This window comes from Rhinolophus ferrumequinum, chromosome 18, assembly GCF_004115265.2.
Source record: "Rhinolophus ferrumequinum isolate MPI-CBG mRhiFer1 chromosome 18, mRhiFer1_v1.p, whole genome shotgun sequence".
In the NCBI taxonomy this organism is placed as follows: domain Eukaryota; kingdom Metazoa; phylum Chordata; class Mammalia; order Chiroptera; family Rhinolophidae; genus Rhinolophus; species Rhinolophus ferrumequinum.
In genome coordinates this window covers 19,082,904-19,099,631 of record NC_046301.1, presented here as the reverse complement: position 1 = coordinate 19,099,631, position 16,728 = coordinate 19,082,904, and the positions used below count along the sequence as shown (strand labels likewise).

Here is a 16,728-nt window from a genome sequence, read left to right as displayed (position 1 = left end):
GAGGCAGAGTGTTCCACATCTGTCTGGTTCATCTCTGGATTCCTCACACCCAGTCTATGAGTTAGTATTTAGGCTCTCCAGTTTTTGTTCAGTAAACAGCAGGAGTTAGATAACTGGTAAGTTCCAAATTCAGACTAGAACCCAGATCTTTGAATCTCACTGCAGTGCTCCTTCCACTCCAAAACCGTCTTGCTTTCCCCAAACTTCTAAGCAGAGAGATGCAAAAATGAAGTCTGTCTCATTAGCAGGGGTAGGGCTTGGGAACCGTCTGATGTGGCTATCTGGTGGATTTCCACAGATCTAAGTTCGCTTTGGTGGCCCCTTAGAGAAAGATCTTTCTTGCTTTTGTTTCTCTTCCTTTATATATTTCAATATAGGATTTTAAATCATTTCCTCTCCACCTGATGCTTCCCAATAAAATGATTGCAAAGGGATCGATAATCTCACCCTGGATTTCTAGAGGATTAGCACCAGGAGGATTTCTGTGGACATCTAATACAGTGTTTTTCAAAATTAAAACTAAACTCAACTAAACTAAATAGTGGAGCCCCGGCTTTTATGGAGCATCCCAGTAAACTGACGCGATCAAAGCTGCTGTGCTGGTGAGGGGTGTGCTGAGGCAGCAGGTGGGGGCGTGGATCTGCAGAACCACGTGGATCTCCTTTCCCTGGAGTCCCAGGGCTCCTTGAAGGATAGTTTATAAATCACTCATCTGTTCTAACCCTTCATTTTATAGGACAAGAAACTGAGGCACAAAGGTGTTTAGTGACTCACACAAGTGGATGGATTAAGAAGAGGACGATGAAACTTGTAGACCTGAATTTCTGATACTGTTTTAAAGCACTGTTCTGCTGTTATGACCGAGAAAAAGTACCTATTCTGTAGAGCAGAGGTCAGCAAACCATGGCCTGTTTTTGTGTAGCCCCTTGAGCTAAGAATGGTTTTTACATTTTTCAAAGGTTGTTAAAACAAAACCAAACAGCAACAGCAGCAGCAGCAACACCACGAAACAAAGAATATGGGACAGAAACTACGTGCCCCACAAAGCCTAAAATACTTACTGTCCGGTCGTTCACAGAAAAAGATTGCTGACCCCACTGTACGGGATTCACTATTGCTGATAGTAACGTGGCAATACCGGAAGAATTTGGCTTTCTCTAAGTAACTCCAAAACACGTAGATGTATAATAAAGCCTGATTGATTGAGCACATTTATATCAAAAAGCTTTTCAAACTTATTCCTCAAATGAACTTTTTAAAATTGCCCAATACGTTTTCATCCTCCTTTTCAAATACAAGTTTTTGGTGGAGGATAAGCGAGTTAACTGAGTTCTTATAAGACATAGCAGACATAGCAGCTGAAGAACTGTAGACAGTTCTGTACGGTGAAAAGGAAGTGGTGTGCTTATTCAAAGACAGAATTAGGGTATTTTATAGACCCGCCGCCCCAAAAGCTAATAAGAACAAGAGGATTCGATGTATGCATAATGTAAGAGGTCATTCCCAGGAAATGGCTGTGGTCACGCTTTGGGACTGTGTGTTCACTGTGGGGCCCCACCTATGCCAAAGGGTTTTTTGTTGTTGTTTTGTTTCTGTGAGCATTTACCTTGGGTTGAGCTTTCCTCTGAAGCAGCAGTAGAGGGTATTCCCTAACCTCATCCTTACCACTTGATGCATTTCCAGAAGCATTGAGCTCTGTTGGGGAAGTGGAATGGTTTCTCTGGAGCCTCACTCTTGGTGACAGAGCACTAGAAAACAGAGCCAGATTTCTTTCAGGTGAAAGACCCGGCAAAGCTTAGGGAAACCCCAAGTGGCATGCCTGAGGAAAGCCCGAGGAGAAAGGAAACCACCCCTGGGGTTCTTGTAAGAGAAGTGAGTGGATAAAACTATTGGACTCCATGTTTGGAAGGGGATGAACATCTAGCTACAGGGTATCCTGGCCATTGGAATCGCCCTTGTGCTTCATTTTCGTTTGGCCATCCATCATTAATGTCTTATGCGTGTGCCTGAGGATCAGCAGGGAAAATAAAAGGAGACAACGAATAGGAATACATTCGACCACTTGATAGCAGCCCTGGCACAAAGCCGGGTGAGAGTAAAGGTGAAACATGTTGGTCCAAATCGGTGTTTAAAGTTAACTTTGAGTGAGGGCTGTCCTTGTAATCTGTGTCCTTTGGTGTCACAAATTCCTGTGCATCACCAAAACAATATTCTCTCATAATGCCGTGGCACTAGTATCCTTTCCCGAATATGTGGGAGGTTGGGAGCTGCTTCCTCTGCAGCTTTTGTTTTATATGCATTTAATCACTAAATAAAAAGCAATTCCATCTCCTCTCCCTTGCTAAATCTCGAATCCCCCAAGGCACTTTTCTTTCTGGATAGATACGTATTTTTAGTAAATAAAGGACTTACTGTGTGAAATTTTCCATTGACAGGCAGAATGATGATGGCCATGAAATGTTTCATTACAAGGTGCAGGATGTCAATGCTTGGTAAATGTGCCCAGGAAGGAACGTCTCATTTTATGCATAAGCTAAGATTTCAATAAGTAGCCATTTATCTCTTTATGGAGTGCTGTTCTTAGACTACAGAATGCATTATTATGTTATTAGGGCTTTTTTTGTTGTTGTTAAGTTCTTTTTTGATCTATTAAGCATTTCCTGGTGATTTCAGTAGCTTGGTAATTTATCGTTCATCTTATAACAGGTATTGGTAATGGTGGGATGGAAACATTTATACAAGAGGAAATAAAAGTCAAGGAAGCAGATAATCGACCGATTTATCAGCCTTAGCAGACAATTTTTCTGATAACGCCATGGTAGCCATGGTAAATTTACTTCTGATTGCTTGAGGGGACACCTTCTATATGCTTTTTGTAACATGGAGCAGCATGAAAGGGTGAAGAAGCAGGTGATCAATCCATGGATTAACCAGTACTGTTTGGGCCTCCAGATTGGCTTCTTGGCCTGTGAGTTCATGCTGTATTTTGAACTGTCTGTTTCTTATTAATTAGCTATAACATATGTGGTGATCGATCATATATGCGTATATGTTTTTGTTTGGAGATTTCTAAGTAGCTCTCGTAGTAAAACACTTCTCTTGCTTAATGTCTTTCTCAAAATCTTCTGTTTGAAAGAAATTTCGCTAAAGTTTAGAGATGGGCAAAAATAACCTATTCGTCTGCTCATATTCTTTCTGGCCATGGAGGACTTTACCCTGAGCGGCAGTGTGGTCAGTTGTGTATAATAATACCTGGCTTATATAAATACAAAACCTACAGTACTAACTGAGGCTACGGTTTAGAATCCAGAGGTGAACAAACCCAGCAAAAAGTCACAGGCCTTCATTCAAACTTAGGCGTATGCGTTTGCTGGGGCTTCCATAACAAAGGACCGCAGGCTGCATGGCTTAAACAACAAAAATTGTCTCACCGTTCTGGAGGCGAGAACTTCAAGTTCAACGTCCCTCGGACGACACTAAGATAGGGTCTGCTGCAAATTGCTCTCCCTGCTTCTGTAATTCCTTGGCTGGTGGCAGCATAACTCCAATGTGCACATCACGTTGTCCCTGTGTGTCTGTCCCTGTGTCCAAATTTCCCCTTTTTAAAAGGACAGCAGTCGTGCTGGATTGGGACTCATCCCAATGACCTCATGTTCACGTGCTCATTTGAAAAGACGCCACTTCCCGATAAGGTCAGATCCACAGGTTACTGGGGGTTGGACTTCAACATCTTTTAGTGGGATACAATTCAACTCCTGACACTAGGTTTTCATGCTTAGTTTGCACAGTGTTGCTGTGCCTGGTGATTGTTATCTCAGCTATGGCGACAGAAAGCCACAGATTTAGAAGGAAGGGGCTCTGAGGAGGGCATGATAGAGAAAAAGAATTCAAAAGGACCATTAACTTTAAGTAGGAATAGTAACCTAAAATACAGTTAGTAGGTTAGGGCCACTTAATATGGGGCTCAAGCTGCTGGAAAACCCCAGTCTCCTCTGAGACACATCTATGGGTTACAAATATAATGATCGTATTGAACACATTATGTGTGAGTGTGTCTGCATTTTTAAATCCCATCAGGATGAACTTTTAACATGTTGACTGCTTGAAGGTACCATGGTACTTCTTGGTTACTTGAAAAATTACTTTTTTTTTTGTCAGGCTACTCATGTTCTGTTAGATGTTTTGAAGATTTGGGTTTGAATCTCACTTTGTTACTCACTACATGTGTATGATAGGTAAGCCATTAACTGTTTGGAACCTGGGTTTGCTGGTCTATCAAATGAAGAGACTATGGTCTAGCGCATAACATTTTTGTGCAGATCAACTTTTCTGATGAATATTAAGATATGTAATACAGCAGCAGGTATATTTTTCAGTGCTTTATGCGTGATTGTTCATTCATTTGACAAATGTTTACTGGGAGCCTATTATGTTCCAGCCTTGTTCTAGAATTCATTCATTCACTTAATGATAATTACACCCTGATTTAGTAGTAGCAGCGCTGGCCTTTGGATTGGGACACCTCAGCTCCAGTCCTGCCTATGTTTTGAAATCAGCTGTGGGTCTGGGGCACATCACTGGCCGTCTCTCAGCCTCTGCTTAGAGAGGAGCCATATGGACTAGATCGCTAAGGCTTTGCCACCTCCAAAACAAGTCATACAACCAAGTTCAAATTCAGCAGGTAGGGTCATCGTTCCTGATATGCTACAGAGCTGTGTATAATCCTGGGAAGTTACCCTCTGTGCTTTAGTTTTCTCTCTGAAGTGGGGTAATAGGACAGCTGCTATCTGTTTTCTGAGAGTAATAATAGTAACAATGACCGCCACCCTTTATTGAGGGTGACACTGCTGGGTACTTTGCATGCATTCTTGCTTCTCCAGATAGGGTGGGTACATGTTTCTCCAAAGCAGGTGGATATCCAGAGAAACATGGTGCATGCTCCTGGAGAATAAATTTTCCTGAATGGTTTGTGAGAAACATTCTCTAATTATTGAGTAAGGACAAACACAGCTATAGTACAGAGCACAGGATTCATGTGAAAGGTTAAGCTAAAACTCAGAGAGAAATTTGGGGCTTCCTGGAGGGGACTTCAGCTTCAGTCCCAAGTTCCCCTAGGGGGCAGCTCACTTTTCTTGGCTACAAGGGAGACTTTGCTGGGAAAGTTGGCAAAACAGACTCTTTTCCACGTTTGACTCACTTGAGAAAAATAGAATTAACATTTGTAATTTTGAAAATAGGTCTCATTTCTAGTACTGACTAAGTGCTACCTTTCTGATAGTCAATCCCATTCTTCTTTTTTATTCATACATTTGACGAATAATTGTCTGCTCTGTATTTGGTACCATTCTAAGTGCAGAGGATACAGCAGCAAACAGTACAAAGCCCTCTCTCTCATGGCGCTTTTATTTTAATAAACAGTGATGTTTGAGGGGAAAACTGAGGAAGTAAGGGAATCAACCATGTGACTATTTTGGGGGAGTGGGGAAAAAAGATTCTAGGCCAAGGAAGCGGCAAGTGCAAAGGCCCTGAGGCAGGAGCTTGCTTTATTAGCAAGGGAGAGCAGTAGGAGATGAGGTTAGAGGGATACAGATGATATGGGGCCTGGACATCAAGGTAAGGGGTTTAGATTTTATTCTGAGAAACGAGAGAAACCGTTGTGGAGGCTTTGGGGATGGGAGTAGTGGAACCTGACGTAATATTTTTAAAAGGTTACTCTGGCTGCTGGCTGGGAATAGTGGGGCAAGAATCAGAAGTAAGGAGACCAGTTGAAAGGCTACTGCCGTAGTTCAGGCGAAGGATGGTTGTGCTGTATACCAGCGTGGTAGTGGTAAAAATGGTGAAAAGTGGCAAGATTTGGGATGTATATTGAAGGTAGGATCAACCAAATCTGCAAATGAATTAGATGTGGGGTATGAGAGAAAGAAGAGCCAAGGCCGGCTGTGGAAATTTCGGCCTAAGCAATTGTGAGGATGGAGGATTTGCCCTTGATGTCGAGATGGGGCAGTTTGTGGGATGAGCTGGGGTGCTTGCTCAGTCACTGGAAGATCCGACTAACAAGCAACTTTATATGACAACATTGAAACTGGCTTAGATACTGTTTGGAACTCATGTTGAAGATAAGGAATGATGTGTTAATTTGTGTTCCCTCTTTTTGACTCATGGACATTTAAAACAATCATTTGAACATATTGCTGTGTGCAAAATGCTCATCTCGACCCAGGAGCCCTCCCTGCTGTCTCAGTGCGGGAACTCGCGTCCTCTCCAGACTTCCTGCCATTTCTCCATGCCCTCACAGCACCTTTCCCCCAGCTGGACTGATGACAGGAATCTGGTTGTCTTCTCTACCCTGGCAGTTTTAAATAACTAGCAGTTCTTAACTTTTCTTCCTGGCCATGCTGAAAGTGGTCGGGTGCTCTGGGCATCGATAACTGTGATCTCTGAGGCTTCGTCCTGTGAGCCGATTACCGCCCATGCCTTTAACTCAGGCTGTGGACTTGGAGCCCCGAACCCTGAGAGGTCTCTTAGGTGCAGGCAGAACTGGTGTGGGGGATGTGCGAAGGCGTTCAGGCTACAAGGGGGCAACTCAACACTTGGCAGGTAAAACAGGTGTAAATGAGGATATGTTTTATGATTAAATTATAAAATCGGTTCAGAACAGCCTGATGTGGAGCATACTAAACCTTTATTAAACATTATAGAGGTCACTGCTGTTATCTTCCTGGTGCCTCTTCCCTGTCCTTTCTTCTGTGACCCACATTGAGCCAATTGTAGAACCGCCTTCTGGCTTCAGTGATAGGACCAGGGAGCAGAACATGACCTCTAACAGGCCAATCAGAGGGGGAAAGACCTTTCTCTAGTGGTAAGTCATTGAGAGTGAAAACCCAGAACCTGTGCAGCCAGGTTTTCAGCCACCTGGGAGAGGGCGCCTGAGAGGATGAGACTAACCTCTGAGAGAAGAGACTAGAAGCGAATGAGAGAGTGCCCTGAGAGTGCTTTGACATCCTCTCTGCTGCTGGTAGCTCCTCTGTGCCCCTCTCAGTGTTTGGTGTAGGGACTGAGAACACTAGCTATGGCTTCCTGCAGTTTCGGTAGTAATTACAACCACAGGAGCCCGAGTGCCCCTGCACTGAGCAGGAGTGCAAAAACAAGTAACTCACAGCACAGTCCTGCCTCCGGTATTGACAAGCTAACTGATGGTTTGATTTCACCACTAGTGAGTATGGTAAGATGATTGATAAGATCTGCCCATAACATCTCAATAGATGGTGTCTTTTTAAAATGAGAAGAATTAAGAATATAAAACCATTTTTCATTCGGTTGATTTATCCAGCAATGATCACCTAAATATTAGCTTTGTCCGTGACTAGGCTATTGCCTGTTTGATACCTTGTAGAGCAGCAAGGCCGCTTCTAAGGGAATTTTTCAACTTTGTCTGTTAAAATCATCATCCCTCAAGGTCTATTCCCATAGCCACCTGCACGCTGGAATTAATCACTCCGTCTTTCGTGCACACACAACCCTTGTTCTGTTCCTTGGTGCTTCCTATGCTTGTGCGACCCTTGCACTGTTGGGCCAGAAACTGTTGCATCTCTGAGCCTCCTTGTTGCAGAGAACAAACAGTTCCTTGAACATAGTAAATGCTCAGTAAACGTTTGTTGAATTAAATCAATTACCAGCATTGCTTTCGCTAATAACTTTTGTGTACGGCTCCTTAAACTTTGCAAACCACTTCTGTATAAAATTGCATGGAAAACTTGGTTGCATGATTTGAGGGAGGTATTACAGATGTAACTGATAATACTGACAGCGCTACGTGGCCCGAAAAGATAGGTATAGGTACTTAGCTATAGATGTGTATTCCGGGGGAAGGTAAAATTTGGAAGATTTTTAGATGCAGCTGAACCAGAAGGTGAGTTGGTAGGTAGCAGGTGGACATACCTGTGGTCACAAGAAGAGTGTGCTGACTGCCAGAGAACTGACCATGAGTCAACTCCATCCAGGCTAGTCCTGGGAGTTTGAGCCTATTCTCTTCCGAACCTGCTGGTAAGATTTAGGTGAACCGGCTGGTGGGAATGGCTTAGTAGTAGATTTAGAAGTGGGGCTTTTAGGCATCCATCTCCACCTGCTTTAACTTCAGCCAAAAGGTATGAAAATTAATAGATGTCTCTTATATTGTTTTTCTGCTTCGATGTTTCTGAATGAGGACCTTAGATGACTATTGGCCCAATTAAATGCGTCTGATTACAACTGTCAAACCAAAAAGGAAGTGAGTTGAAAAAAATGCAGCAAGAGTTGTGAATATTAAGTTCCTGAGTTTCTGCTTGAGAACCGTAGAATTATAAATAAATGTGTTAGGTGGTGGAATTTCGTTTTGTTTTCCCCAAAGGAGAAATTGTTGCCACATGGAAACAAAATTTATTCGGCATATTTTCATTCTGTAATTGCACCACTTCTATTCTTAATTCTTTGAGTTTCTGATTTAAAGTGAAAAACACAAAAACAGACTGTTGTGTAAAATTGACAGAAACGAGTGTGAACTTGGGCATGAGACACATAGGTTGTTGCAAAATTAGCCATGGAAATTGCTTCCTATTCTGGAGGTTAAAAATAATGTATTGAGAAGGAAGTTATTTACATTGGCCGTTTAGAGGCTTCCCTGGGAGCCTTAGTTAGGAAAGCTGTAAAATCCACCGTCAGTGGTTGTGTGCAGGAAGCATTTCCAGGACGGGTGGCAAGTGCGGTGCCCTATGATTACGTGCCACCATTCCATGCTGGTGACAGACAGGGAAATGGAGCTGTCTCGCTGCCCAGGGGCTTCTCAGATTGTGAAAGAAAGTCAAGAGTCAAGCCTTGCTTGTTCTGAAGTTTGTGGTGTCCAAGAAATTAATTCCTTAAATTGCAAGAATGCTTTGTTTGGACCTCCCTGATGAGAGACCCTTTGCTTATGATGGAGTGTCAGAAGGCTGGGGGTTATCCTGCAGACCCTGCTGAAGGGAAGCTTCCCACAACTGGACCAATGCAGCCTTGCAGAACCCCTCCTTGATGAAACTGAATGAGAAAATAGAGATCAGGCCGGCAGGGGGGAAAAGGAATATTTGTGGGAGAAAATCCTTGTTGTCGCTGTTTTGTGAACTGCGAGCATATTTGTTTGAGCCTCTTCGATTTTTCTCTAACCTCTCCACCTCTCCACGTCTCTTGCATTCATTTCTCTGAAACCTTCCCCCACCTTTCGCTTGACCTCAGGTGATGCCAGAATAATTTCAGATCTGTTTCTCCTCGGGTTTCTGGCCTGGCTCTTTCTAGGCTGTGCATTACAATTATTTGGTGGTTTATTACTTGAATAACCTCAATTTCAGTTGCAGCATCTTCGGAAAAGCGATTAATAGAGTGTTATGAGTTTAAAAATATTCTTTATGTATCTGAGATTTTTTGCAGTCCAGAAGAGAGTGTTATCTCTGTGTTTGTGTCGGTGAAGATCGGAGAAATGAACAGTTGAGAAATATTCAGGTATTGCAGAGGACATAGACCAGTCTGTTTAAGATATGCTTTGTTTGCTTGTTTGGTGCTTGCGTTTTGGCAAGGTTGGGAAGTTGCTTTAAAGGTAGATATCAGCTGTTTGTGTATTCAGCTGTTTGGCTCTCCTTTCCCTGCTTCATAGGATTGGAGCCTGAATTGACAACTTCTTTAGCTTTTTGACGTGCTTACCCACTACCCACTTGAGCACGTTTGAAGGGGGAGTACTCTTACTCGTTGAGGGTATTTGTGGAGGGGGTCAGAAATTTAGCTTTACCTTTGGGGCTTTGCCAGTAGATGTACTGAATTCTTTAGGCATTTGAATCAATTTTTGACCAACTGCAACCAAGAAGAGGCAGAGAGAGAACAAAGAGATTAGGGTGTAAGAACATGGGTATTTACCTCTTAATGGTTTGTCTCAATATTGAGAGAATACTGTCTAGGAGAAATTTTCTTGCTGATTTCTGTTTCAAGGGAGTGGAAGAATGGATGAGTGGGGGTGTGAGGGCAGACAGAGCTCCCTAGAAGTTGCCATTCACAGGGCATCTGGCAGACCATCCACTGAGGCTTTGCAGAGAAACACAGGGCCAAATCTCTGTTGAGAGATTTGAATTCTTTGATTTGGGCATCAGCACTAAGGTAGCTGTGTACCTGATTCAACCAGGTAACTTTTAGGATATTTAATAGTCTCAGGAAAATGATGGGCCTGGACATGTGCTTGTAGCTTTTTGTGTTTTTTTTTTGTCGTTCTCAAAACCCTGATTTTACATACACCTTGTTAGTTGACCCTTATAGCAAGGTTCTAGACTAACCTTGATGATCTAAGAGCTACTCTAGTTTGACAAAAATAGAATCTAACAGTATTTACTTTTGAATCATGTATTTTCCTGTGTAAGTTCGTGTAGCGACTATAAATAAAGATCAAAGAAGAGGAGATATTTAACTAATTCTTACTCTGATTTTTAAATCATAATCCCATGCGATTGTATTGAAAGATGAGATATTTCATCTGAAATCAGGAAAGGTGGCTCGCTAAAAGAACATAAAATTAGTCCAATTGTTGAAATTGATGTTGACTGCTTAGGGTCTGGTCAAAAACATCTGTAGGAGCAGCCTAGACAAGTAGTACAGGGTCCCACTGATTTCAGCATGGATGAAAAATGTTGAAATCAAAAGGGAATAAGGAAATGTGGCAAATCCCAAGGAACCAGACTGTTTTTTAAATGAGAAAAATTCAATTTTATCTGCTGTTTTTTCCAGCAAATTCCATTTGCTATTTTACATTTTCTTGATAACTTAATGAAGACTCACAGGAAGGAGTCGCAGAACTTTAGCTTCGTGAAAGAGAATTTGTCATTTGTGACATTTCTTCTCCAAATAGCATGGGAAGATCAGTGTGTTAGCTTGTAGTTCGTGCATTACTAGTTCTAACTATTTCTATTCAGAAAAGACAGCATGTTAGATAGCAAAACTATCTAACATGGGGAATTTTGGCTCAGTCTCTAAGTACTCATTGGACTCTGTTAGGACGAGGTATTGTGCTGGGAGGTGTGGGATATGTAGATACTAGTAAACTCCCTGCCTTCAAGGAACACCACCACTTACCTTTCAGAAGATAAGCCAATAGCAGACAGATAATTTAGAGTGATAGGAAATCAGTGGAAACTAAACGTGGGAATGTTGGCTCTGCGTACTGAATCTGGCTACCTCTCACCTCTGGCTACTTCTCACCGGCTGCTCTCACTTTGATCTGCTCCGATCCTTGTACTTGAATTCTCTTTTCCATATAGCAGCCAGAACAATCCTTCGACAATGTAAGTCACGTCGTAGGACTCCCTTCCCTAAACCCCCAGTGGTTCCCAGTTTCACCAGATGCCAAAGACCTTCCGTGGTTCCCAGTGTCCTTCCGATTGACGTTTCCAGCCCTCTCCTTCACAGCCTCTCCCCCGCCCCCCTTTCTCTGACCCTCACTCCCTCCACTCTGCCCACACTGGTTTCCTTCCCAGGCATGTTCCCACATGAGGGCTTTTACCGTGACTCCCTGTGCATGAACTCTCTCCGGGGGATGCTGCAAGAACAGCTCCTCACTTCTTTCAAGTCTTTGCTCGGAGGTCGCCACCTCGGTGAAGCCTCACCCTGACCACCCTGTTTAAAATGGCAGCTCCCCTCCTGCCTGTCACCCCCAGTCCTCCTTTTCATTTTGTTTTATATCTGTCTTCTTCCACTGAAATGTTAGCTCCAAGAAGGCAGGATCTTTGTTTTGTTCGGGGTTGTTCAATCTAGAACAATGCCTGGCATGCAGCAGGGAACTCATAATTATTTGTTGACTGAGTGAGTGAATAAATGAGAGGAAGAGATGATTTCTGACAGCGTTCTAGGGAGAATCCTGAGGAAGAAACAGTTGAGCTGGGTGTTGAAGGATGAGCAGAGTTAGGCAATCAGGTTTCCTGGGGAAAGACATTCCCTACGGAAAGAATATTTTTGAGCAAAGGTAGAAAAGTGACAGAGCTCATCAGTGCTCCTGGAACAAGAAGGAGTCCCATCCCCACTGACTGGTGCTTGGGGAGGGGGGCAGTGAGAGTGGTAGTGGTGGGTGGGCAGATTAGTGGATAGAAAATAATTTAAGGGCACGCTTAGTGGAGTGAGGGAACGAATTACCAATCACGACCTCGGATAAGACAGCAGGCATATTGGTGATTGGACCTGAGGATTCTCAAACAAGGAGCATGTCGAACGTGGGGGATATTGTGACCTTAAGAAATCAGTAGTGTGAACAGTGTTTGCTAACAAGATCTGATTTTTAGGTAGCACTTGACTGTTTTCAAAACATGGTCCCGTGTGTTTTATGGTTTAAGCTTCATAATAACTGGGTGAAGTTGTTATATAGGATAGGCAGGTATTTTTTACATTTTTTGATAAACTTGAAAAAAAATGAATTGCATCTTATATCAAACCAGCTAAGTGACTTACTTGCCTGAGGTCATGGAGTTAGAAAGTGGGGAATTGGCTTCGCACTGTCCTGTGTCTCACAGCCAACGTGTTCCCGTTCCCAGCTGCCTCTCTAATTCTGACTCGATACTAAGGATATCATGTTGGTTTTATTTACAAGGGTACCAGCTTCTTTCCATTCCCCCCAGTCATTGCAAATAGCAGTTTCTTCATCCAGTTACTTCTGTAACGGATCCGTTTTTGTCTTTCCTCCTTTCCCTTTTCAAGAGATCTGGAATAATTATTAGAAAGGTCAGTACATGCCATCAGTGGGTGTGTTTTTTACCTTTGCCTGTTTAGCATTTTACCTTCTTTCAGGCTTATGCCAAGACTGTCTGACTCAGCACCTGACATTCTAGTCGGGTCGTTGCTGTCTTTCATGTGGTCGTTGGGTGGAAGGGAAGAGGAAGCATGTCAGCAGCTCCATTTGAATGTCTTCAGACTTGCCTGTTGCTCACTTTGGGAGTAAACCTGATCTTCTTAATTCCCCCAGATATTAGTAGGCGGGAAGAGGCGGAGGGCGAGCTCAGTGAAGGAGAGCACTGGTATGGAAACTCTTCAGAGACTCCGTCGGAAGCATCCTATGGAGAAGTCCAGGAGAACTATAAGCTGTCTCTGGAGGACCGGATCCAGGAGCAGTCCACTTCTCCGGACACCTCCTTGGGAAGTGCCACTCCCAGCAGTCACACGTTGGAGCTGGTGGCACTGGACGGTGAGGTCCTGCGAGACTCCCTGCAGTGTCAAGATCACCTCTCCCCTGGCCTGTCCTCACTGTGTGAAGATGACTCCCCAGGTTCCACTAAACCCTTGAGCAGCAACTTGAGACGGCTGCTGGAGGCTGGGTCCCTCAAACTCGACGCCACAGCCACGGCCAATGGCAGGGTGGAGTCCCCGGTAAACGTTGGCTCGAACCTCTCCTTTTCCCCACCATCCCACCATGCCCAGCAGCTCAGTGTTCTTGCCAGGAAGTTGGCTGAGAAGCAGGAACAGAATGACCAATACACTCCAAGTAATCGTTTTATATGGACTCAAGGTAAGTGGTTGCCAAACTCAACCACCACCTGCGGCTTGTCCCCGGATTCAGCCATCCTTAAACTGAAAGCTGCAGCCAATGCTGTTCTGCAGGACAAATCTCTCACCAGGACTGAGGACACCATGCGATTTGAGTCCTTTCCCTCCCCTTTTAGCTCCCAGTCTGCCAGTTCTACTTTGGCAGCTTTATCCAAGAAAGTCAGTGAGAGAAGCTTGACTCCTGGCCAGGAACACCCACCTCCGGCCAGCTCTTTCCTTTCTCTGGCTTCCATGACCTCCTCGGCGGCCCTTCTGAAAGAGGTAGCAGCAAGGGCTGCTGGGAGCCTTCTGGCTGAGAAATCATCACTGGTGCCTGAGGATCCCCTACCGCCACCGCCTTCAGAGAAGAAGCAAGAAAAGGTGACCCCGCCACCTCCGCCGCCACCCCCACCACCACCGCCACAATCCTTGGAATTATTGTTACTCCCAGTTCCTAAGGGAAGAGTTTCTAAACCCTCCAACTCAGGTATGGAATCTTTTATTTCAATCATCGTGTAAGCCTTTCTGACTGTCAATTGCGATGCCTTATTTCATTTTTGCCTTGTTCGGTTGGGTTCCCATCTGATCAGAGGCAGGAATAAAAAACTCAGGAGCACAACAAAATACTTTGAATAAGCAGTGCAGTGGTCTTTCATGTATGTGTTCCACAAAGGTTTCATTTTTGAAAGGTAATGAATAATCTTAGAGATATACTGTACTCTCCTCCCTTTCATATAAATGATTTTTTTTTTTCTTACCAGGTTCAGGCTAGGTCCATACAAGATATATTTAATGGGGGAAGATCAAAGCATCTTTGTCACGGAGAGCATGGCATCAGTGAACATAAGGGGAGAAAAAACCCACTGCTTTTGAAACAGTGGACAAGGGAGAACCCCCTCTCCCGCTGCTTCCGTCACAAATGGACTTTTGTATAATCAGTGACTACTCTGTCCTCATTTGTCACGCTATACACATTTATGCTAGTATTTTTATTACTTATTTTGTGGAATTTAAGCCTTTTCGCTTATCTTACTTTTTTATAATTTCTTGTCATAGGAGAACTCTGAAGAATATTGTCATTCAGACATAATCAAAGCATTTCTCGCAAAAGCTTTATTTTATTCAAATCCAATTGGATTCTGAAGGACTGTGCATATGGAGAATTTGAATCCCAAGTTTTTCATGGGGGGACAGCCTTTCCAAAGGAGAAGTCGCTGTCGTATAGACCTGACGTTCAGTTATTCATCTGAGGGAGAAATTGAGTCACCTGAGTTCTCACAGTGGGAACCTCATTTCTGAGACTGGTTTGTTTTTAAATTGTGTGCGTGATACATACATAGTCCTGGAGGTGGATGTGTGAAGTTTCAGGTGTCTCTCAAGGGCATATTGCCAGACTGGAACAGAAAGTAGGATATGAGTGTCCCCATAAGTATAAACACTACAGTTGTGTGTGTTTAGCCAACTTTGATTATTTGCAGCCGCATTGATGAAGAGTGCTTAGAATGGCAGATAATTGACTGAACCATCACAGCTAACATCCATTTGACACATTTATGACAAATTTCCATTTAAATTGCTGAGTGAGCTATATACAGTAATTATAATTACTTTAAAATTTGAGTAAACAGCAGAACAGAACTAGGAGAATGGATCTCTGGAACTTTTATGATTCTAAGTGATCCAAACCTTTCACTCCAGAGTTTCTGAAGTGTCAATAAAATCCTGAATTGTTTATCCATTCTGAGTTTCACTTCTTACCTGCCATCTGGTGAAACAGAGAAATGGCTAAAATTTGGAAACAAGGAGAAGAACAGAGGCGCTGAGTAATCTTGCACTGGAATAAATCACTCCTGTTTTATAGAAATTTCATTTAGGGTAGACGCAGAAGGAGAGGTGTGGCTATATGTAAAATGGAATTTGATAAATATTCTCCACATCTGGTTATTGAATAAATGTATTAATGGTATTTACACTGTAAATTCACCTGGACATTAGTTACTTGGAAAAGCTTATACAAAATTAATAATAAACTTTAGTTGACTGAAGAATTGGTAAAAGGTAACTGAGAAAACTGCTTCCTGAAGGTAAACTAGTGGCTTTGTTATTTTAAAGTGCCTCAGGCATAACCAGCAATAGTTGTGAAGTATAATTTTTTCACTCAAGTGACCCGATGCATGTAAAGATGAGAAAGAGGTCGTGAGCTTCCAGTGTAGTGAAGACTTTTTGCCTGTTTTGTTGTATATATACACCTGAGGGAGAAGGTGTATTCCTTTTTTGGTTGCAATGTACAAAATCCAAGTCTATTATCTCAATGAGCTTCTCAGCAGGATTTAATAGGGTGATCTATAAGAAATCATTTTTTCCTTTTCTTTTTACTGAATTTATTCTATTGCCGAAACACTTCATATTTTAATCAATGAATGTTTAAAATGTGCAAATTGAAAGAAGAGAGAAAGGAACTTCTCGGGTTGGGGCTCTGCAACCGCCTGCGTTGGCTGGTACCTGTGCCCCCTGTTTTCATGCCTCTGTTCACAATCCAAGACTTGGTAAAAGCAGCTCCCTCAACAGACGGAGTATTTGTATTGAAAAATCACTCATTTTGTAAAACTCATGCAAGAGGAAAGGTCGCTGTGGAAAAAACAAACAAACATGAGGGCTCTTGAAATGGTCACTTGAAAGATGTTCCAGGCGTCCGTCCATATGGACGCATCCTAACTGCAAGGTTTGTTTTTTATCGCGTGGATTGGAAATAGGAGAGGTGCTGCCTCTGAGCACTTTTCAGTCAAAGTGAATGTCGTCTAGCATCCTAACTAGATTATGGATTAAGAAGAAGTTGGTAGAGTATCTAATTTTGTTGTTTACTTTTATATTATGGAGAGATGATTTGGTTGGTGTTACTTGGATCACTGATTTTTGAATCTCAGGAGTGGAAGGAAAGGTGGGTCTAGTTCATTTGCCCCCTCCTCTCCCCTTTACACACTGTGCTGTTGGTTTCAGGGCAACCTGGGGGCTGGATTCAGAGGTCACTTGGCTTTGCCTAAAAGGCATTTATGGGAATGTGGTGACGGTTGTCACCCACTTTTCTAAACATTTCCCATTATTATTTTTTTTCTCTACCTTAGAAAGAAATCTTCGTTTAAGTCAAAATAGGTAGGTGGACTGGTTTCTCACAGCACA

At 43.0% G+C, this 16,728-nt stretch overlaps 1 protein-coding gene across 10 annotated transcripts in view; it reads left to right on the top strand.

Annotated features, from left to right (window-relative positions):
- The window catches only part of ZNF827 (zinc finger protein 827), a 154,064-nt gene that overhangs the window by 16,672 nt on the left and 120,664 nt on the right, over window positions 1-16,728 (top strand). For 6 of the 10 annotated variants that reach the window (XM_033134369.1, XM_033134372.1, XM_033134373.1 and 3 more), the window contains exon 1: window positions 12,913-14,038. In XM_033134369.1, coding sequence (XP_032990260.1) covers window positions 12,913-14,038 — 1,126 coding nt within the window. Of the gene's footprint in view, window positions 1-12,912; window positions 14,039-16,728 lie in introns of those variants that run through there. The other 4 variants (XM_033134371.1, XM_033134378.1, XM_033134370.1 and 1 more) reach the window with 1 other exon arrangement.